The sequence below is a fragment of the Lentinula edodes genome, assembly GCF_021015755.1.
Source record: "Lentinula edodes strain Le(Bin) 0899 ss11 chromosome Unknown C8R40scaffold_18, whole genome shotgun sequence".
NCBI classification, from domain to species: Eukaryota; Fungi; Basidiomycota; class Agaricomycetes; order Agaricales; family Omphalotaceae; genus Lentinula; species Lentinula edodes.
The window spans coordinates 194,679-216,216 of NW_025764324.1; the positions used below are offsets into that span (position 1 = coordinate 194,679).

Genomic DNA, 21,538 nt, shown 5'->3' on the forward strand with positions numbered 1-21,538 from the left:
GGGCGCGTTTACCCGATCAGCCTGATTGCGGCGTGTTCAATGCACACCTCCCGACTACATAGAATTATTTGTGGGACAACATACAGACGCACTATTTTACAGTGATATATGGCTACATAGATAGATATTTATCACAACAAATATGGATGCTTGACGAGTTCGTCGTACAACTCTGGAGGCAGATCTCGAACGAGAGTTACTGCGATTCCAATGACAGGCAATGCTTCAAGTGGGGGAAATGTGCGAAGAAGACGCATAGGGCTACGGAATCACGATGAGATGAAGCCATGCTAGGAAGACGACTACTGACCTCGAGGAACTCATTACTTCATCTCGTATCAGCAGCAGTTGTGCGATAACACACAGTACGTTGAGGTGAACACCGAAGGCAAGTAAGAAGTCCCATAGTTGTAGAACCTGATCAAGGGGTGGTGTACATGCACATAAAGTCAGAATGGCTGTCGACATCAGTCAGTACAAGATATAGGGTGGACAGTTGAAGAGATATCATACAAGGAAATGCATATATTTCTGCTGATAGGTTTTTGGATCGTAAATGTGCATAAAGTTCTGGGTCCACAATCTTCAGGCATTTATCCAACAGCTAATGACAAGAAAGCTCAGATCAAGGAATATCACGCAGATGTATACTTACCCTTAGACCACGGTGAACACCTTCTAATGTAGGCTGGACATAAAGGGGGCAAGATTCTTCGATGAATTTGGAAAAACATGAAAAAGCTTCAAGCTCGGAAGGCATGGTATACAGAAAGGGGGCTGCTAAAACATTCATTCCCTGAACGTAGGTGAACCCAAGCTGATCAGTATCTTGTGTATCTACGAGGATATGAGGGACCCGTAGGGACTTCAACTTCAATTCACTCGCCATGATTTCGCCATACGAAGGCGTCTAACAAACGGACAAGCATGTCCTCGCGCACTCGTTCCTTAAACCCCCGGTCTGTCGCCAGAGTTCTTGTAACCAATGAGACGCGAAAATATTTAGGTTGATCTTTGACAAGTCACCTAAAGGTATCATTCCGAATTTTCTCTCGAACTTCACAAGGGCCCCGAGATACATATTGAAGGTAAGAACTGGCAGAAATGTCGTTCACTCGGAGGAGAATTTTCCATATACGAGGTCGTAGGGTAGGATCCTAGAAATGCCAGTGTCGGAAGAGGATGTGGATTGATGACATGAAGACTCACAACACTTGAAGGAATTCCTTCCACGAGGATCATCCGCCTTAATTTCTTCAAATTGGAGTCATCGTCATTTTCTACGCCTGAAGATCTTGATTTGGACGAGTACTTGGGTTTACTGAGAATCTTGTTGAACGAATGGGCGGTTGTAGCCGACATGATGAGCGATTGTAAACAGTAGACTTAGTGTGATTGTTTTCCATTGTTGATTTCGATCAGGCTTTCAACACCAAGTCCACATTTGGTTTCTACCACCATCTCGATGGCTTCGACACCTCCCCCTCAGCATGAGTTTGAAATTCCTCCAATGCCACACCTTCCAACGCCTTCTGGGTCTCGTCACAGAGGTTCTTTTGGCTCCTCGTTCTCCTTTGGTCCACAGCCTTTAGTCGACTCGTACCTCGAAGCTAATTCTAGTACTTACTCCAACAACCACTCTATTGCACTAGATCCTAACCGCTCTATCCTTCATGCTTCACCATTGCGTTCGTCCCCGCGCCGAACCCGCAAGCCAAAAGACAGCATAAATCGCCCGCATCCCTTGGCAAATGACACAACCGGCATTTTCCAGCACTCAGACGACGATGCAGACGACGAAGAAGAGTATGAATGGGGAATGGTTGACAGAATGAGATTGTGGAGACACGACGCGTTGATGCAGCATTTATACGAAACAGCCGCCTTCTGGGGCGACAAGATCGTTAGCTGGACAAGTAAGTCGGGTGATATTCACTAACTTCTTTTCTAATATGTTTTAGATGACCCGAACGACGCGTTCTGGCTCGCGCAGACGTATTTTATGCAACATCAATATTCGCGTGCTGAGCGATTGCTTACGCGTCCATTCCCGACCCTTGCCCCGAAACATCCCTCCACCCCACCTCTGAACCTCACAAATGGAGACGTTTCAACTGCTGTAGCGAAAGGAAAGGGCAAAGAACGCGACACTCTGCCACTTGCTATACCTATACCGCGTTTGCCGTTGGACCCGGCTGGAATGTTCGAAGGAACTCAGGACCCACACGAAATCATCTCCAGGCTGGTCGATATGAGTGTTGCATGTCGCTATCTTGCCGCTCAGTGTCAGGTATGAATTCGCTCGGATTTTTACCGATAGAGGGAATTGATCGTGTTCAACAGGTCCGTCAAGGCAATTGGTCGGATGCAACGGAAATGCTAGGTGAGGCAAATCCTTTCCGTGACTTGGAACAAGATAGGGCAGCTGTTCCTGATATCGATGGAGGAATCAAGGTGACTTTGGTGGTCTAACATTTTCTGCGTACTAAAAAGACCCACCTAGATTGAAGCATCGATGTGCCATCTTCGAGGTCTTCTCATGCTGAAGCTCAATCGTGGTGATCAGGCCAAGAATTGTTTCATGGAGGCGCTTGCTCTCGATGTCAAGTGTTATGATGCTTTCGAACAGCTGGTCAGCGGGGAAATGATGACACCGGAGGAAGGTTTGTGCATCTTACTATATTGTTTGTTAATTTTCCACATCAATTTCCCTCAGAATGGGAATTTGTGCAAGGGCTTGCGTATGCATCGCAAACACCGCAGGACGCCGCGTTCATTCAACTTATATACACAACACGACTCCGTAAATACAAGCACGCAGAAGAACATGCCCTCACACGGCAACGATTAGTCGAAGAATACGGACTGGGTGATAATCCCGATGTCTTGTTTAGTTTTGCGGATGCACTGTATGCAAACTTCCGCTGGTCGGATTGTTTTGTGATTACTACGCGGTAAGATTAATCATAAATCAAGTACGGGCCTATGTCCTCACCTATTCTTAGAATACTTGGCCTGGTGGCAATTCATAATGCAACGACACCATTGCACATTGCTTGCATGTATCACTTGAAGCATCTTCACTCCAAGCTGTTCATCCTCGCTCACGAAATGGTCGATCGCGAACCAGAAAATCCCATAAGCTGGTACGCTGTCGGTGTATGGTACCTCAGTAGCGGAAAATGGGCGCAAGCTCGCCAATATTTCAGGTTTGTGTGCAAGGCGCTTGTATATATCCTCACCTACTCATTTCTATATAGCAAAACATCCCTCATGGATCCACGCTTTGGTCCTGCATGGATAGCTTTTGCCCATACCTTCGCCATGGAAGGCGAGCATGACCATGCTGTAACTGCGTATTCAACTTGCGCAAGGATGTTCACTGGGTAAACCTTTCTACTATTTGATCGTTATAAAAGTGTTGACTGTATGAAAGTTCCCATCTGCCTTTGATGTTCGTGGGCATGGAGCAGATCACTCTGTCAAACCATGAACAAGCAGACGAAGCACTCAATGCCTCGTATTCAATGTGCGACGGCGATCCATTATTAATGAACGAGCGAGGAGTCATGGCTTACAATCGTGGAGAGTGAGTACCTGTGCTTCAGCTGCCCTCTCGGTTCCAAATCTCATATATATTTACTTTTGTAGTTACATGGAAGCTGCTAACCTCTTTCAACGTGCGCTCGATTTGGCCGAAGTCACGCAAAGTTCTCAACAATCATGGACGACCACTTTCGTCAATTTGGGAACATGCCATCGAAAACTCAAGTAGGTGGTATTCTACACAATCCACTGAACTTGCAACCTGAATATGCGTAGACAATATGAACAGGCGAAAGAGGCCTATCAAAAGGTATTAATTCTCGACCCTCGACATTCTCTCGCGTTAGGATTTTTGGGGTTAGTCCATCACCTTACGAACGATCTCGACCACGCGATAGTGAAATATCACGAAGCAAGTTTTCCTACCAACTCATTCATTGCTTGAATAATTTACCCTGCTTTCCCGTAAAGGCTCTGTCGGTCGATCCGACCAACGGCTACGTCCTTGAATTACTCAATATGGCCCTAGAGTCGGCAGCAAACTATGGACTACATGAATATCGTCCAATTATTGGCCCCGAGCAATTCAAGATACAGGCAGCTAGACTGAAGGAAAAGTTCATCAGATTGAAACCCGAGTCGAAAGATTTGTTCGAGTTTTACATCAACGCAGCTACGCGAGGAGTTCCAAAAGGCTCACTCAGTGCTCCTCCTGAATCAATGAATGTAGAGTAGCACATTCTTGTTTATTCCCTACATTCGTGGACAGTTTATGTATGCATACTTAGTGGAACTGATACTGAAAATTTGAATCAGAGAATTGGAGATCATAGATTTTGGATAATATTGAGGCTGGCAGAACCTGCTTACACACGTCAAATAATGTACAAAAACTATGAAGTAACGGTCCAGACGCGGAGACAGTTATCAGTAAAACCAGCGAATAAAGTCTGCCCATCAGCAGACCATGCAATGGAGACACATTCAGGCTGCCGGCCACCCTCCTCAGCATAAGCAGGCTTGAGCTCGTCCACAATGGACCTTCATAATCGGAACATTAACAAAAGTACAGAAATTTGTAGTAGGATGTTTCTTACTTGCTTTCCAGGTCGAAGATTTTGACACAGCTGGCAGTTGCTGCACAGAGCCAGTATCGGTTGGGGGAGAAGACAAGCGCGTTGACAATATCACCAGCCTCAAGAGAATAGAGGTGTTTACCCTCATTGAGGTCCCATAGCATGGTGATACCATCCTTGCCTCCGGAAGCTGCAAGCGAACCATCGGGTGATACGGAGACGGTGTTGATGTAGCCAGTGTGACCATAGTGGTTGGTTTTGAGCTTGAATTTCGAAAGCTCCCAGACCTTCAAACGTACGAGGTGAGCAACGTATCCGCAAGTAAAAGATAGAAGAGTCAGAGATCTTGGTGGAAAATCGGTCTCATAGGGTGTAATCCCTCTGAAGTAGCAAATATATACGATAACATCATACTAAATGTAGGGTCTCAGAAAGGATGCGTACCTTGACGACCTTGTCCCATCCAGAAGACACAATTACCGGGTTCATGACGTTCGGGCTGAATCGAACACAGGATACCCTACGAGATCATGAGTATTGTTATTCTAAGTGTCGTGTTAGATCTTGAATCTAGACATACCACTCAGAGTGGCCATCATCTTTGATATCGTATTTACATTCTCCAAGGGTATTCCAAAGTTTGATGGTCTTGTCGCGCGATCCAGAGACGATTTGACGATTGTCAGCGCTGAAACTGACGGACAAGACGTCAGAAGTATGCCCAACAAATCGACGCGTCGTGAGTCCAGTGTTCAGGTCCCAAAGTCGTAATGTGTGGTCCCAGGACGAAGAAAGGGCGAATTGACCGTCAGAAGAGATGACGACGTCGGATACAAAGTGGTTATGGCCTTGGAGAATACGTTTTGGGTAGCCATAGGAGTCATCGTCTCGTGTGAGCTGCCAGACAATGATTGTTTTGTCTATATGACGGAGGTATTAGAGTCCAAAAATCTGGCGTGGATCGTTCAAGTACCTCTGGAAGCAGTGAGAATCATATCTGGGTTCTCGGATGAAGTGGCGATGGCAGTGACCCATCCTTTGTGACCGGTGAGGGAACCAAGGAACCGCAAAGATTCTGTCATTTTTTGGAGGTTATCGCTGTGTTTTTCGTACAGCGAGCTCGACGTCAGTTCAGGTCTGCTGACCAGCTGTACAGTTATTGATTAAATATTCCCATCACGTGTATATATGCATGCGGATGAGCCAATGTCGAAAAAATAGAGTATGTAGCGAAAGTTGATATCTTCCTTTATTCGTGGACTCCCTCGGATTTTCAGCGATAGTTATCAGAGTCCGAGTCAATGTACATGCCAAACCTCCCGTCACATCATGATCGACATTTCAGAGTATGAATTCGAACCTAATTTAATGAACAAAAGTAGTACTACCCGGAGGTTGATAGACTATAATTGTAGAGGATAGCTACAGCAGTAAGATCCTTTGTAGAAGGACAGCTTACTACTTTCACTGATAAAACAATGACCCTAGATACAACTAGGTTGAGCATGCCATTGCCTTGATTGATGATGATTCCAAAGACGACGCATACAAATTGCTCAAAGCATAAAGCGTCGCTCTGAGATTATCTTCATGTCTTGAACCATGCCATGAAACTTGGAACAATGCTCAGAGATGCGTCTGAGGCTGTTTCAAGAGGAGACCAGCATGCCCAACTGAAATTCGAATCCAAATTTGAGCAAGGAGGATGAATGGGAACTAGGTGAAAGCCATAACTATGCGCCGTCCACTGCGAAACCCAGATAGGTTGATTAGAAACCTAATATGAGCTGTATATCAATGCCAACCTAAATTAGGTTATTTTTCCAAAGAATAGGTTGGTCATGGTCAACCTATAACCTGCTGCAAATTTACAGAATACTCGGAAAATGCGGATAGGTTGATGTACAGGTTGATTACTTAGGTTGATGGGACAACGGAAGACCAGTAAAGATTGCCGGAGTCACATGTCTATTGTTGAACATTGCCACGTCGCATCCCAAAAACTCATCATGATCTTGTTCCATTTCCCAACATTCATCCTCAATCTCCTCAATCTCTTATTCTAGTCTGTGGCTGCAAATGGGGCTCTAGTTCTGAAGTATCAATTCAACATTCCTCAACGTCTCTGCAAGCCTGTCGAATTCAAACCATATCTGTGAATTCGAAGATGTTGATAACAATATCAATACAGAAAGCTACAAAAAGAATATTGACCTCAACCTCAATGACTATCAAGAAAGAACATTCCTCAAGTAACTACCTGGTCTAGGAGGGTCATCAAGGCTTGCTGGAAGGAGTAAGTGGTTGTTCAGGGATGGTGTATGAGGATATGGCAAGCTATGGTGAGTTTTTATTGTATAACACCTATTGCTTTTACTTATCTATCTCTCGCAGTGGTACATATTGAGTGACACACAACAATACACTGCCCTGATCAATGGGTACAGTGTTGGTCAACTTTTCTTTTCGACGCACCATTATAATTACTGCGCCCATGTTGTCACGAAGCGGCAGAGGCGGAGTGACTAGCGGAGCAGGAAGCGGGGTGACTAAGCCAGGCAGAGAGGCGGAGCGACTAAGCAGGTGAGTGAGGCGGAGCGACTAAGCGGAGCGGAGGCGAACTGGTCCCAGATAATGACAGAGATATATTGAGTATCGTAGTCATAGGTAATAATAAGTAAGCACATACCTGGTCCCAGATAATGACAGAGAGGTCAAGATAAGGGACCAGGCTGTGGAGGGTTGGCTATATATACATAATCTAGTCTGCGAGAAACAACGATGTAATACTGTACAGTTCAGGGGCAAGGAAGGAGGCGGAAGCCGATAGAAAGAGAAGGTGGGTCAGGTGGATCAGTAATAGATAGATCAGTAATCGATGGAGATTGACAGCGATGGGATGATGTATTGTACAAGTAAAGGCGTCGAGACGGTGAGAAAGGGAAAATGATAGGGGCTGCGTACTTTATGACACATGTGATAACTTTACTTAAACCATTCAGTATTATATCTTTTTGATTGAATGTATCTTCCATCTAAGGGTTCCAGAGTGATTATAAGTATTAAGAGCTCCTTGTAACCAGTAAGCTGCTGATATTCAACGTATATGCAAAGATCAACCTGGGTTTAATTGACAAAATTGAAAATAAATCATAGGTTGATTTTGCTGAAAATAGGTTGCAAATGAACCTATAGCTAATGGTCAAAGGATAGGTTGAGATACAACCTAAATAGGATGCAATTCAGCTCCCGCCAGGCTGCTATACAACTTATATTAGGTTGTGGAAGATCTGATTATCAACCTATCGGGGTTTCTCAGAGGTCAGGAGTCCTGTCCATAGAGACTTCCCATACTTATGGAATCACCACACCCAAATAAACTGCTTAATGAGTTCCTGATGTTAGTGCGATTTTAGAAGTAGCACAGTTGGACATACGTACATGGCAGAAATTATTAGACATTTAGTATCCACATTCAGATTGAAGGTGAAAGTATAGTTGTAAGTAATTGATTGGTCCCGGCCGACACTGCTCAATATATTTTCAGAGATATTAGTAGTATTTAGGTCCGAGATATGGCAAGAAGAGGGAGTGGACGTGTCCTCAGAATGCCTCTCGGAAGTCTTCGTGGTCCAGGTTAGGAGGTTTGGGGAAGGTTGGCTCACCAAGGCGGTAGGTGTTGGGGAGCTTTAGTATTGTTTGAGGGAGCTCGGGGACTCACTCGGATTGCTTAGACGTGAAGTAAAAGTGTATATTGGATCATTTAGACAATCGTAGAGACAAAGATAAGAGTAGAGAGACAGAGATAGAGAAACTGAGAGTAAGAGAAATCCATATAGTTAGCAGGTACAAAGGGACAGGGACTGGATCTATGCAAAAGGGTGTGTGTTCAAAATATACCAAGCTGGGGCTTGGGACTATACGGGACTGTTTAAATAGGTACGGAGAAGTTAACAAGGGAGCATTGGGGAATTTGGTATGTGTGAGGTAAATGATCAAGATTTAGGGACTAGTGGGGGTTGTGGCGGTGCATGGGTTCTATGGAAGGAGTTCAGTACAAGTATGAATGTATCATGGGAATCCTGGGTGCATTGTCGGGACTGGGCCGAGGCGGGGGAGCTTACGGAGGAGGTGCCCGGGAGGTCCCGTGATGAGCTAGAACAACGAGGGGGGTTCCTGGGGGTTGGGTAGGGGTAGGGTAGGCCGGTCAGGGCATGACATTGGCGGACTGTGCGCTCTGAAATATCAGGAAAGTAGCATGTGCTCCATCACGCAGTTTCCCACTGTCAAACTGGTCCATAACCTCTTCTAAAGTAGCTGTATTGATTTTCCGTCTTTCACCAGGTTTCTCCTTCTTGGCAGCCCAATAGCAGTCATTGCCATGTGCTTTTGCCTCACAATAGTGCTTTTCAATGGTGTTTTTTGAAATAAATGTTTTGGCAAATAAAGGCTGGCCGAGAATTCTGCTCCAAGACATCTTGTCCTGATTGCAATAGATGAGAATGGCACAAACTTTTGTCGGTGTGCATTTGGTATATTCTCGGGGCACTTTGTGAGGATTCTGTAGGGTTGCAAACATGTAGCTTATTATGGAGGCAGCATCATTTTGTGCTTGCAGGGCGTTTTAGGTTTGTTTGTCAACCTCCAGAGCTTTGTGATTTAGTATATTAATATATTCCCTATCTACGTTACACAAAAGCAGAGGTATGGGTGTTCAATCTGCTGTATACCACAGAAGAACAAGGAGGAGCGATGAGTTCAGGCACTGTGAGAAAGGTTTTTCCAAGAATGGGGGGTCCATCAGTTTTGGCCGCCAGTGTAGAGATTTGAAACTCCGACAGTAGTGCCGAATGGGCTCCGGCAAATGAATTTTCAAATCTCTGCCTCCCTCGAATCCTTACACACCAGAAAGAGAAAAAATTCCGCTCGATGGAATCGTAACAATTCAGTGTAACTGATATATCCATGATAAGTTATTTGAGTGTCCTCGTATATATCCCTAGATAATATCATTTGTAGGTAAGGTCGGTATCAATATAGAAAGGTTTTGCCTGGGGGCGAAGCCCCGCGCTCCCACCCATATATGAGGAGAGGGCTAGATACCCAAACAGAGCCAAGGCTCCTTCCCAGCGCGCTCCGAATAAGGTGAAGCTGTACCCCATTTAGAGCTGAGGCTTTATAATATAGATATAAGTTGACTGTTGAGTATACATGGCATTATGCATCACAAATAAAGACCGGCGAGACTATAACAAACCCATAAGAATGGCATGATACCCAAAAGCATAAAATTGGCATAACACCCGAAATTGTAAGAAGGCATAACACCCAAAATAATAACAGGCATAACACCCAAAATAATAATAGGCATAACACCCTATAATGACAGAGCATAAAACTCGATGTCCAAAAATAATATAAGGCGGTCTTGCAAATCGTTGCGGCGATATTATTCGGCAATATCTTGATTCACTACCTGGGTATTAGTGACACTGGTGTGGTCAGGTGTGATGGTGTTTTCCGACAGTGGTGGCATATCCCCGATCGGAGAACCCTGGTATGGAGGAGATATGTCTGAGGTCGTGTTGGATTGGAATGGGTAGGAATACCACAATGACCCGCCGCGAGCTTTTGCCATAGTATCCTCAAACTCAACTTGACCCTCTACCTTAGTCCATTCCAAGTCATACACACTCTGGATAAAACTTGTGAATTCAAGGTATTGTTCGTTTCTGATTCGGAGTTCCGCTGGCTTCCAGAAGGCGTAGAGTTTGGCTGTATAACGTTTGTTAAGGAAGAATGAGAAGTGCTGGATAATGAATTGTGCTCGTGTACCAGCTGGACCTGCTGGGTCGCGACTCGTCTCGAATCTCATGTAGTTGTTGACGCACTCGACGAAAAGAATGTAGTCGAGGCCTTCCAGTTGATCATCATCTGCGTATTTGATCCTGAGCATTTTCTTCAGAGCTTCGATGTCGATGAAATAACCACTCTTCCTGGGATCATTTGACTTGAATTTTTTATGCGGAAGTGAGTGGGCGCGGGCGGAAATGTACTGTAGAGCATCATTACTGAAGAAAGGGAGAGGGATTGGGGAGACGTGTGCGATTTCGTATAATGCATCGTGGAAACTTGCTTGGAAAGGAACGAGCGGATTCTTCACCACGGGGACCAAAGGTTCAGCCAATCTTCTCTTCTTCTTCTTCTCCTCCTCAGCTTCTCTGCTAGTATCCTCCTCTCTCTCCCTCTTATCTTTGACCTCCTGAATCTTCCGACTCTCCATCCATTCCAGGATGAAATCCGGAATCAGGTGCTTCAAGGAGTCAAAGCGAATTGGGTTTGTACGAATCTTCTCCCATTCCTCCAGCTGGATGGTGAGTTCTGAAGTGACTGGCGATGGTGACCTGATGTTCTCCGGATCCCTGAGATGCGCTGCTCGCTGTAAGTCGCGACGGATGTTATTTGCGTTGTTCTCTTTGTTGAATGTTAGACACGTCGTTATGTCCCAAGAAGCGAACATGTTCCGAGCTTCGACACTACTGTGCGTTATATGCACTCTGTCAGGATTCTGTAAGGTCGGTCGACTACGTAGAGGGAGCTGCATGGTTGTATCCGAAAATCACGACAAAAGATGAGGCTGTAAGAGGTCGGACAGTGAGCGTCGAGGGTGAGAACGAACAGGCGCCTAATCGAACTCAATCGCCACTCATTATCTTATCCTATGATAAGCCAACCTGCGGTTGACTTATCTCGGAATAATGTGACCGCGGATAAGCTATATTGGGTATATCGCCGGTCACATGATATATCAGTTGCACTGAATTTCGATAATTCCGTCGAGCGGAATTTTTTCTCCTTCTGGTGTGTCATCAGACTTCATCCCACTAACGAAATCACGTGAACTTAAACCAAGTCACAGTCGATGCCTTCACCGTTCGCGAATGCAAAGCAGGTTGACGACAGTCATTCCTACAAAGAACCTAGCTCAAAGTTGCATCCGACAAAAGAAAAGGTGGGTCCATGAACTGTCTTTACATTGTTTGTAGGCAGACGCGAAGATCAATACACTTCAGGGTACCAAACGATGTCGCTCTCATCCTCAAGAGACGCAGAAATCAGATTCGGTCTTGCCCCCGCCTTCCAGGAAGCGCTATTTACACCCGGCGGTATCTGATAAGAATGATCTTTCCTCGAATGCTTCATTCGTAACCTCTCGTGATATCCCATTCCGCCCGCACCACGATTCCATGTTTTCGCTCCCACCAAGCCAAAGGCCTACTTCCTTTTCATTCTCATCTCCTCGGCCTACATCTTCTCATTCTAAAGCCCCTTCAGGATCTGACCAGCGGTTAGCCTCGGAGCAACAAAAAGAAGTTGTCTCTACGTTCGAATCTTCCTCATTCCCAGTTGTTTCATTTTCTCGACAGCCATCTGCACGCTTATCGAACCAGCGATCGAACGTGCCTATTCGCAAGTCGAAAAAGGATGATGCCAAGATTGGTGACAATCCTCTTCCACAACTTCTATCTGAGTTGAATAAGCTACGTAAAGAGTCCAGCTTGGTCCATGAGAAGCAACAAGCTATTCTGGATGAGCTACGGAGAATGGGAACTGAAGATAGGATATTGGAGCCCATGTTTGCGGTGATTGGCATTCGAAATGAAGCTGATCATGGAATAAATGTGGATCCGGAGGGTATGTTGTTTGTTCTTCTGAAAGCTCCCGGTCTTAATCAATTATCATCAGCCGCAAAGACCCGCTTACGTGCAATTGAACAAGAGATAACAATTGAGCGAAAGAGAAGGAATAAGGCGATGGATGAACTTCGGACCATCGAAAGGGAGGGAAGAGATCCTTTTGTTGTCCCGGCTTTGTTACATGCCTTCATCTCGCTTTCGAAATTGACGACTGACACGAACTCAAAATTGAAAAATGACTATGTCCAGGCAAAATGATGAATGAAATGATTTTCGTCAATAGAAATCATCTTGAAGTTGAATGAACTATAGTCGTTCGGATCGCTCATGCAGAGAGGCGGCAAGCTGTCTTCCAACATGCTCTTTACCTTGTGTAGGAACGTGTACAAAACCCATTAGGTGAGTACATACATAGAATCTCTAGATTCTGGCCTCTTGACGTCCTTCCCTCGTCGCGTGTCTGTTCTGCAGTTTTCGGTGCTCATTCTCATTCACTATATCGTATTCTTAATTCATGAGAAGTCTGCTACCTCTGCTCATATTTTTTCCGTCCATTCACGAGTTCAACCAATCCCCACGAAAATCACGACCCACCTTCCCGAAGACTCATTTTAGCGCCACGGTGTTTCTGTGATCATGTCATTGACATACACTAGACATACATATCAAACATCTTCATGAAATACCAGGATTCGATTGCGATTATCCAGAAGTAGGCTAATTAGAGTTTGATATTATCATTGGACGCGAGAAGCTAAAGACAGCTTTTCAAGACTCCAGGCTACAGACTCCGACGAGGCTCGGTCTTTTAATCACAGCCAATCGTACGTAGATTAATGGTGGGTATAAGAAGCTCGTGTGCATCGAGGTGTTTGATTTGATGGATTTCATTGTGTGCAATTTCCCGCAACTGTCGTCTGTGAAGTAGTTGAGGGCTAGAACTTGAGAAAATGTGAACTTGATAATCTATCTATATACATATTTGAGCCGAATTATCATCCCATAGATCCAGAAGGAGGTATCAAATAAACTTGCAGCAAGATCAATAATAATTGGGTCGTGTTCACTGCAGTACAATGAGGGGGGACCGCGTGTAGAACGAGATTTTCAAGTCGCCTTGTAGGTTGTTCGGTCCCAAAACAGTGAATGTATATTTACATTGAAGTTACCTACTTCTCTACAATGAGGTACACATGAAATGATTATAATAAATCTATGTAGTTAGGTGTGCTCGTTGGTAGTTAACGACGAATGAGGAGGCATGAAACAACATTGAAATCGGGAATGATGATAGAGAAACTAAGATGCAAAAATAAGTAGTAGATTATAAATGTATAACAGATAAGGGGAGTATGGATGCACGCCACCAGAGGGTCCCCGTCAGTATAGTCAAAGATTGAAGATTGCGAAACCACAATAATAGGCACTATTGCACAAGTGCATTGATACTTTTCATTCCTCTATTCGACAAGTGATCAGATTTCCAAGCTCCGTGATTCAGGTTCACGGTCCCTCCTGGCGGATACATATCGTGAAATCCGGACATTGAGGAAGATTGATGCGGCATATAAGTCTGAACAGGCGACAGGTCCTGCCTTTCCTGACCTAAACCATACACTGCACGTCCATAGCGGGGTTCATCGGGAGCATAGCGTGTCTCGTAGTGGGCATAACGATCAGGATAATCACCTCTACTTGAGGGTCTCCTCTCATACTGATCACTGATGACGCGGCCCGACCGAGACATTACTTCCATAGAGTCATGCGATGTAAAGCCATGGATAGGCGCAAGGACGGGCGGCGGTGAGTAACGACTCAGCGAAGGTTCAAGGATCGGGCCTCCAGGATGACTCGACAGAGGAGGCGAAGTTTGGTCATATGGTGATGATTGTCCGCTTTCTGGGTCGTAGGTTGTATACCCATTGGGAGTAGGAGGTCCAGAATGGGATACAACAGAGTGGGAAGTAGAGTGTGATGAAGCGGGAGACGGTGGTCCAGTGCTCGGCCTGCTATTCATGGAGGAAGACATCATTCGTGGATAGGCTGGATGAGAGTGAGAGATATGTGAAATCGAATGGCGTGAGTTCACGCCTGTCAGAGATGTGTTTGAAATGGCTACCGACGGCGATGCTGATAACTCATCCTTGGGAGCAAGTGTCTCTATACGCGGTAGAGGATATTGATTACTTGTATAGCCTTCCGACGTAGCCTGGTAGTTTTCTGACGTTGGGCTTTCGCTCTGCCCATAAGAATATGCAGTACTAGTCCCAGAGTGATCCTGATAGGCACCATTAGTACGAAAGCCGTATGTGTTCGACTGGGTAGAAGTCGAGGGGTGCACGGAGTGTACTGGTGCCAATGGAGGCGGAGAAATCATATTTGTAGAAGGAAATGAAGTGCTTTCTGGAGAGGAAGTGGCACTGGATGCCGGAGATGCCCTCTGGTGGCCATGGTATGCCACAGTCATTGTTGCATGGGCTAGTGGAGGAGGAGAATCCGGAGGCGGACTATATCTCACATCCGTGCCGGTTGCACGAACGGACTGTAATGGTGGAGGAGATAGTGATGGGGCTGGAATAGACACTGGGACTAGAGGAGGTGGCGAGAGTGGCGGCTGTTCGGAGGCTAAACTATAATCTTGCTGAGAAGCAGGCGGAGAAGCATTATTATCTGTTGTCCCGCGCCTTCCACGTCGGGAGGCAGATGACCGTGAAGATGTACGCCGTGACCCAGGAGATAAATGGATTCTATAGCTTTACGATAATGGTCAGCACGTAGGAATGGTAATGAATAGAGAAATACATACTGTTGTTGTAGGTTGTCCTGTCTCGAACATCGCGTGTCGCAGCCGGGAAAAGGACACTTGTGGTTCTTCTCTCCTGTATGCACTCTGGAGTGGCGCGCGAGGTGACCACTAGTTGTAAAGCATCGTTCGCAAGTAGGACATATATGTCTCTTTCTAGCGGACTGACCCTGATTCGGGGTCGAAGTTCTACAGAGCCCTGTCTTTAAGCCACCGAAGCCATGAAAAGAAAGATTGAGAATCACTTACGCGCTTACACTCTCAACTTCTTCCTCTCCGTTCGATTTTGGGTGAACGCGGGGCATGTTCTGCACTGCACTTAGGTCTTGCTGGAACGATGATAAAGAATAGTCAGTCGAAACGAGGAAGCAAAAATCTGTCGTTATGTTGTAAGCGGGTCGGTTATGAGGAAATATTTATGTTTGCCTGCTTCTTTCTTCACGTAAGATCTTGAACACAAATAATACAAATATATGTTAGACTGTGGCCAGTCCCCCGGACTCGGCTGTTTTGATTGCATTTGGTCCCCGTTTGTGCGTTTGTACCCTCCGTAAGAACACGTGCCAATTTTTTTTTGCGTGAAATTCTTTGCTTCCTGTGACTTTGACCTGTAAAGGTCTTCATTCTGCAGCCCATTGATTTCTGTTCAAAAGAAGCTGATTGTAGAAATAGGAAAACGTAGCAGAAGGTAGAATTATTGTTACTGGCATCAGGCACGTAACACATGAAAATACGTACTTACAACTTAGAGACGTAAGTCAAGCTTTATTGAATTATCCTGAGAAAAAGCTGATCCAATTGAGATCGGATTTCTTTTTCCAAAAATATGCAAATTCAAAGATAGCGGTTCGACGATCTGTTATTTTGTGAATCTCAGATCTTCGTTGCTAACCAGTCTGGAGCTATCGAGTCCCAGAAGGTCCCAGATCACTCTGAGCTCGCTGTGTGCGATGCTTATATGCGTGATTGGTGTCCCGCAAAAAGCATACAGACCAGACGAGCAAGTGCATATCCGTACAGGACTGAAAAGGATGGACACTGCGAATTTGAGGAAAGACATGATTGGTACTTATTACGGTAGACGCCCAAACGGCTATTCTCGACTGTTAGTCTCTGTTGGCACTGTTGGCTTGTCCAGACAATCCTCACCTTGTTCTCAGGGGTCGGTCTTTGGCCTGTTTATATGACCTCTCATGACACTGATGTGGAAGCTCCTGGAACTTCAGGAAGCGCCCTTTGACTGGATCCCGCTGGACTCCGTCGGCCTTTTTCATACTGGAAAACAAGGAAAAACTAGAAGAAATCACGTTCAAAGCTGTCCAAAGCTGGGTTTGAACATCGTATACCGTCGGAAGAAAGGTAAATCAGAGGAACATCAACAACGCCTGCGCACTTACAGCGTATTCAAAAAACCTTGTCAGTAGCGTAAAAAATGAGAAAAAATAAAATAAAATCGAAAAGGTACCCGACGTTTTAGCCGACCACTTGGCGAGTGGGCTGTCACTCGCGCCTTTCGACAATGTAGTATGATTGCGGTTCTTTTGCTTCTGAGGTAGGACTAATAGATGCTGATGCTGCTGGAGAGTCCAACCATGCTGGGAGGAGCTCCATCCACATTCAACTGACAGCACTGTCCAGCTGGGAAAGTGCTCCCAGCAGTACTGAAAAACTGCTGGGGAGTGCTTTCAGTGCTGGACAGCACTCTCCAGCTAGTACCCTTGCTCTAGCGAACATCCAGGTTCTGCAGATGCTCTTCCACCACAGAAGATCATTGGCAAAAGGCGCGAGTGACAGCCCGCTCGCCAAGTGGTCGGCTAAAACGTCGGGTACCTTTTCGATTTTATTTTATTTTTTCTCATTTTTTACGCTACTGACAAGGTTTTTTGAATACGCTGTAAATGAGTAGAGGGAAAACGCGTTACAATCAGGATTGAAGAGCTCAGCTCGCTCTGTCCTTTCAGAAACCACCAATAGGAAGAACTTCTGCAGACTCTAAAAGCCCAATAAATTGGATGTTTATCTTGTTCAGTCCAAAGCTTCCAAAGCCTAAAGCTGCTTGGCGATGATTTAACGGGGACCTGAGAGATCTCGAACGCACTGAAGATGGATTTATGGAGTTACTGGAATGACGAACGTCGGACCTCACAGCGTCGGAGGGGAAGGAGGGAAAAATACCGTATTCAGTAAGTACGTGTTTCAACAAACCCGAATTAGGATGAAGTCCATTTGTCCCGGACTTGAGCATATACTTGTCAAGACTTGTCATCGCCAACTCTGTACTATATGATAAGTACACCAGGCAACGAGCATTCAATCACTTCATTCTATAAAGATGATACAACGGAAAATCAACCAATCTACTTATGTACCCATGGTAAAATCAGTGATGTGTGAAATGTAGTCATTAGATGACCGGAGCCCAATGCGATCAGATATACCTGGTGATACACACACAATTGACCATAGATATCAAGATAAATCTGCAGTGTAAGAAGCATAGGTATGGTATATTATTGTGAGCAGAAATATTCGAGACGAGAATATCACCGTCTGACATAAACTCCAAATATTGATCAGAATGGAGTGGAAAGTGAGCTAGAAGTTAGATGTATATTGAAGACATGGAAGGAAACTATGAACATCAAGACTAAGTTGCGTCGATGATGGTTTAAATTGCTCAAATAATCATGCATACAGAAAGAGGGCGTAACTGGGGCGTAAAATTCAGCGAAATTCTCGCATCCATCGATTTGTATCGCCATCGAACAGAAAGACTTGATCAAATTTGCAAGCAAGATTGCAAAAAGTGCGAGCGTAAATACTAGAATAACACTCACTGACTTGAAGGTCAACGATTGGATGTTGTTTATCTCGATCCCCCGAGTTCCGGAAGCTCAAGGACTTACACAGACTTACACTAAGTTGTGGGGTTGCATTATGTTGGATTGATTCTCGAATGTTCCAACTGTAGCGATGATGTACTGATACGCCCTTATGAGTCGGATCAGTATGGTACAAAAACAGTTGGCGGTAAGGCACAAAGAGAAGAAGGAAGCAGCACTTACGAGGACTGTTCAGAACACCATTATCACCGTCAGAATATAACCCGCCGGGATTACATTATTAAGGTTTTTCCGATAAAAGTACACAACCACCTTGTCTGGAGCGCGTCGTGAGTTGAACTGGGCAGTGGGCAGCCCATTACCTTAATATCACCCAGGGCTCCAAGATGATTATCCGAATACGAGGGACCATAAAAAAGCGGCACCCCATCTCACCCCATTCCATTCATCAAATGGAACTCCAGGAAAGTTTTGCGATGGTCAATGTTCGGAGAATGACAGCACGTCACTCAAATGTCGATACGTGTTCCTTTTGTTTACCTACAACAGTTAGCGCGACAGAGAAGATAGGAAAAGGAAGGATGACTTGACCTCCGGTCCATAAATCCATACATAACTAACCGCATGAAGTCGTACAGACTGAGTCCGCATCCGAGTCCCGGTCCCGCATTATAGACTAACACTACCGATCGTAGTTAATTTCCATTCCGATTCCACTAACGTAGTGACAATTTGAGATGGAGGAATGAATGCTTGACAATGACTTGACGTTTCAAGGAAAGAATTATTTCGATCACACGACGTATAGACCTACAAAGAACTGCTCAAAGAATGCAATGCTTTAATGGAACACAAAGAGGAAAGTATATTTTCACATTACGGTCCCCCTGGTTGGTTTGATGTTTTATACAGCCTCATTGAATGCGCTCAGTTAAGCGGGGGGCGTCAAGCTTTGCCACTCTCAAGTGACCGTCATAGCAGTCAGCGCGTGTGCTATCAGTGTGGTGCTGTTCACGCCCTCGTGCAGCCTCGTGCCCCCGCATGATGAGTCTGTCCTTTTGGACGACTCAACTGCTCAAGCAACACATTGGAGCTTTGAAATTCGGAATAAGCATCTAAAGGGTTGTAGATAAGTGTGGACCATTCTAAGATCAAAGACTGGCAAGACTGCTTACCGAAGAAATCTGAAAGGGAATAAAGATGCGATAGGATGCAATAGTAAGCATGCATGCATGATACTAAACTGGAAAAGGCGAGCTTAGACTACGCACTGCGCACGATACACCTTTCGGGCGTAGTGGAAGATAGTTATGTATGATTGTCTTCATGAAATGACAACCTTTTGAAGGCTGGCAAAACCGTAACTGAAATCGGGGAGCGTAGATGTGTTGGCGTCGGCGTTTGAAGGGTTTTGAGAGAGGTACGGTCGTTTCCCACGCCTCGCAGCACACTCTCGAAGCAGTTTACCGATTAACCAGTTCAAGACTTCGAGTCAGTTTTTACACTTCGAAGTGGCCATAGTACCGGTAAATCGACGAGTTTTAGTGGAAATCTGCCGCCGCAGCACAGTGTAATACCTAAAGCTTAATCTGAGTATAACACAAACACCACCTCAAGGAAGCGGAGCTATTTGTTAACACTCACCATGAACTCCTCCGATCCCAAGAAAATCCCGATAATATTCGACACTGACCCAGGTGTTGACGATATAATCGCGTTGTAAGTCATTCCCAGACTGATCTAGCACAAGCAGTGACTAGGATTACTCAGGCTGCTTGCTCTTTCTTCGCCAGAGCTAGAGATCTTGGCAATCCTTGTATCGTATGGTTCGTTGTCGTCTTGGTGGAGTCGTTATTGAAACTTGACTAATACATGTGCAGGGAATACCGATGTTGACTCCTCGTAGTAAGTCCAAGAAATCAGGACCCTCCTACCTCCTCCTCCTCCACGATACTCAAGTCTCTTCTCATCTAGTGCGAATGTGTTGAAAACATACCAGGTAATACAGAGGCATTTAGACCTCTATCCTGAAGATGCGGTTCGATTCCCAAGCTTCTTCGATAACCTGAGAACAATCGTTTGCCGTGGAAGTAAGGGCCCCCTTCAAGGTCCATTGCATAGTGCTTCTTATTTTCATGGAAGGTGAAAGGTTCACTGGCTCTGATTCAACTCAAGAAAACTAACTGAAGTCTAGGGATGGATTAGGCGGGATTCACGAACGCCACCCGGAATTCAATGTCACTTCGAATCCTGAAGGGCTCCATTACACCGACGAATCAGGTATTGATGTGGCACTCAAACTCTTGAAGGAGCATGAACCTCGGAGCATCACATACGTTGCGGTTGGTCCTCTTACAAACCTTGCCAAAATGATGCAAAAGGATAGTGAGCTGGTCTCTACCAGAGTGGGGCGAGTGATTTGCATGGGTGGTGCTTTGGATGTTCCCGGCAACACGAGCCCAGTCGCAGAATGCAAGTACACATTTTTTCTTTTTCCACAAGCTGTTTTTTCAAACCGAACCCCATTAGTTAATTTTTACGCAGATCCTTTTGCAGCGCGAAATCTACTAGGTCCCAAGCCGCCCTACAAATTTCCTCTTCCATTAGATCGATTCCTGCTACTTCCTTTGGATATCACCACTCCTCATCAGCTCCCATTCCCACTGTATCAGAAGCGCGTTGATTCATGCTTCGGTTCTTCTCAAGCATCTCCTAAACCAGTGACACGATTTTCGTCCTCTTTCTTGACGCACACTCGCCAAGTCATGAACGAGTATGAACAAGACGCCATGGAGTTACACGATATTGTAGCCATATGGTGTGCGATCTACTTTCCGCCCTTCCCGAATGATTTGCACATAGAAGAAGAGTCCGTACGAGGATGGAAAGTTGCTAAAAGACTTTTTGACATCGAATGGTAGGTACTTAATTTGAATCCTTCTGATACGTTGGTTAATAATGGTTGCAGTACAGGAGAGTTAACTCGCGGTATGGTTGTCGTGGATAAGCGTCAAGATAAGACTGCATATGCACCAGGTGCTAACAGAGCAGAAGTCCAAGCACAGTTGGAACAGACACGTTTCTCGAGTGGCGGCAATTTGGAGTCAGTCGCACTACCAGTACCAGCCCAAGTCGAAGTCGATTTGACATCCAAGATGATTCACAAAACAGATGGTGATCATCGTGGCGTTTGGTGTATCACGGAAACTCCTGGACCTGACGCTTTACTGGAGACCCTTCTGGCAAGAGTGTGGGGTGTGCAAGGGTGCGTATGAACACAAATCGAAACAGTTTGGTTGTACATAGATGGGTACGTAAACATTTACCTTGCAATGCACTAGAGGCTGAGCCATGATCACCTCAGAAAAACACAGTAGAGCATAATCTTGCAGGCTCATAGATCAAGGTATACATACGTAGTGAGTGTAAAGTAATAATCTTGAGCTTATAAAGGAGGCGCGTTGGAAGATCTCCTTAATTAGCGAGTGAAGCCGAGCGGAAAGATTGAAATCGTTCATACATATGCCTTGTTCATTTGCGCGGTAACTGTGGTTGGAGAAAATGTGTAGAGTT

General features: G+C 45.2%; 7 protein-coding genes across 7 annotated transcripts; 3 read left to right on the top strand and 4 right to left on the bottom strand.

Moving 5' to 3' along the window:
• Positions 1 to 27: 27 nt before the first annotated feature.
• C8R40DRAFT_1104855 (rab-GTPase-TBC domain-containing protein) lies at positions 28 to 1,396 on the bottom strand. Its single transcript, XM_046228081.1, has 7 exons — positions 1,210 to 1,396; positions 1,027 to 1,157; positions 887 to 975; positions 656 to 837; positions 514 to 604; positions 311 to 458; positions 28 to 261 (listed from the first exon to the last, which is right to left on the bottom strand). Exons 1-7 carry the CDS (start codon positions 1,360 to 1,362, stop codon positions 132 to 134), a joined length of 924 nt encoding a protein of 307 aa, XP_046086181.1. The 5' UTR covers positions 1,363 to 1,396; the 3' UTR covers positions 28 to 131.
• Positions 1,397 to 1,430: 34 nt separating this feature from the next.
• C8R40DRAFT_1104857 (TPR-like protein) lies at positions 1,431 to 4,378 on the top strand. The gene is made up of 12 exons (XM_046228082.1): positions 1,431 to 1,916; positions 1,962 to 2,290; positions 2,344 to 2,454; positions 2,504 to 2,663; positions 2,717 to 2,954; positions 3,006 to 3,209; positions 3,261 to 3,386; positions 3,437 to 3,589; positions 3,652 to 3,771; positions 3,823 to 3,958; positions 4,018 to 4,152; positions 4,210 to 4,378. The coding sequence occupies exons 1-12, from the start codon at positions 1,466 to 1,468 to the stop codon at positions 4,279 to 4,281; spliced, it is 2,235 nt and encodes a 744-aa protein (XP_046086182.1). The 5' UTR covers positions 1,431 to 1,465; the 3' UTR covers positions 4,282 to 4,378.
• On the bottom strand, positions 4,379 to 5,802 carry C8R40DRAFT_1251356 (guanine nucleotide binding protein beta subunit). The gene is made up of 5 exons (XM_046233699.1): positions 5,596 to 5,802; positions 5,203 to 5,542; positions 5,067 to 5,142; positions 4,644 to 4,909; positions 4,379 to 4,587 (listed from the first exon to the last, which is right to left on the bottom strand). Exons 1-5 carry the CDS (start codon positions 5,702 to 5,704, stop codon positions 4,440 to 4,442), a joined length of 939 nt encoding a protein of 312 aa, XP_046086183.1. The 5' UTR covers positions 5,705 to 5,802; the 3' UTR covers positions 4,379 to 4,439.
• A 4,139-nt stretch (positions 5,803 to 9,941) lies between these two features.
• Positions 9,942 to 11,381, bottom strand: C8R40DRAFT_1189658 (uncharacterized protein). The gene has a single exon (XM_046233040.1). The coding sequence runs from the start codon at positions 11,224 to 11,226 to the stop codon at positions 10,072 to 10,074; it is 1,155 nt and encodes a 384-aa protein (XP_046086184.1). The 5' UTR covers positions 11,227 to 11,381; the 3' UTR covers positions 9,942 to 10,071.
• A 163-nt stretch (positions 11,382 to 11,544) lies between these two features.
• C8R40DRAFT_1170721 (uncharacterized protein) lies at positions 11,545 to 12,577 on the top strand (the record flags this gene model as incomplete). Its single annotated transcript, XM_046231588.1, has 2 exons — positions 11,545 to 11,634; positions 11,669 to 12,577. The coding sequence occupies 2 exons, from the start codon at positions 11,545 to 11,547 to the stop codon at positions 12,575 to 12,577; spliced, it is 999 nt and encodes a 332-aa protein (XP_046086185.1).
• A 2,541-nt stretch (positions 12,578 to 15,118) lies between these two features.
• Positions 15,119 to 15,280, bottom strand: C8R40DRAFT_1001418 (uncharacterized protein; the record flags this gene model as incomplete). The annotated part of the gene is made up of 1 exon (XM_046222760.1): positions 15,119 to 15,280. A coding segment is annotated over one exon (162 nt), but the record flags the coding sequence as incomplete, so codon positions are not given.
• Positions 15,281 to 19,610: 4,330 nt separating this feature from the next.
• On the top strand, positions 19,611 to 21,240 carry C8R40DRAFT_1160780 (Inosine/uridine-preferring nucleoside hydrolase domain-containing protein; the record flags this gene model as incomplete). Its single annotated transcript, XM_046230055.1, has 6 exons — positions 19,611 to 19,684; positions 19,736 to 19,791; positions 19,846 to 19,870; positions 19,940 to 20,107; positions 20,160 to 20,882; positions 20,934 to 21,240. 6 exons carry the CDS (start codon positions 19,611 to 19,613, stop codon positions 21,238 to 21,240), a joined length of 1,353 nt encoding a protein of 450 aa, XP_046086187.1.
• Positions 21,241 to 21,538: the final 298 nt, after the last annotated feature.

Bases quoted from the DNA above. Each gene is read 5' to 3' on its own strand.
- C8R40DRAFT_1104855 (XM_046228081.1), bottom strand. From the start codon at position 1,362: ATGTCGGCTACAACCGCCCATTCGTTCAACAAGATTCTCAGTAAACCC. The intron at 1,158-1,209 runs GTGAGTCTTCAT...TGGCATTTCTAG, and splicing joins AAGGAATTCCTTCAAGTGTT to GATCCTACCCTACGACCTCG. The intron at 976-1,026 runs GTGACTTGTCAA...ATTGGTTACAAG, and splicing joins ATTCGGAATGATACCTTTAG to AACTCTGGCGACAGACCGGG.
- C8R40DRAFT_1104857 (XM_046228082.1), top strand. From the start codon at position 1,466: ATGGCTTCGACACCTCCCCCTCAGCATGAGTTTGAAATTCCTCCAATG. The intron at 2,955-3,005 runs GTAAGATTAATC...ACCTATTCTTAG, and splicing joins TGTTTTGTGATTACTACGCG to AATACTTGGCCTGGTGGCAA. The intron at 3,590-3,651 runs GTGAGTACCTGT...TTACTTTTGTAG, and splicing joins ATGGCTTACAATCGTGGAGA to TTACATGGAAGCTGCTAACC.
- C8R40DRAFT_1251356 (XM_046233699.1), bottom strand. From the start codon at position 5,704: ATGACAGAATCTTTGCGGTTCCTTGGTTCCCTCACCGGTCACAAAGGA. The intron at 5,143-5,202 runs GTATGTCTAGAT...ATGATCTCGTAG, and splicing joins GATGATGGCCACTCTGAGTG to GGTATCCTGTGTTCGATTCA. The intron at 4,910-5,066 runs GTACGCATCCTT...GTACGTTTGAAG, and splicing joins GATGGGACAAGGTCGTCAAG to GTCTGGGAGCTTTCGAAATT.
- C8R40DRAFT_1189658 (XM_046233040.1), bottom strand. From the start codon at position 11,226: ATGCAGCTCCCTCTACGTAGTCGACCGACCTTACAGAATCCTGACAGA.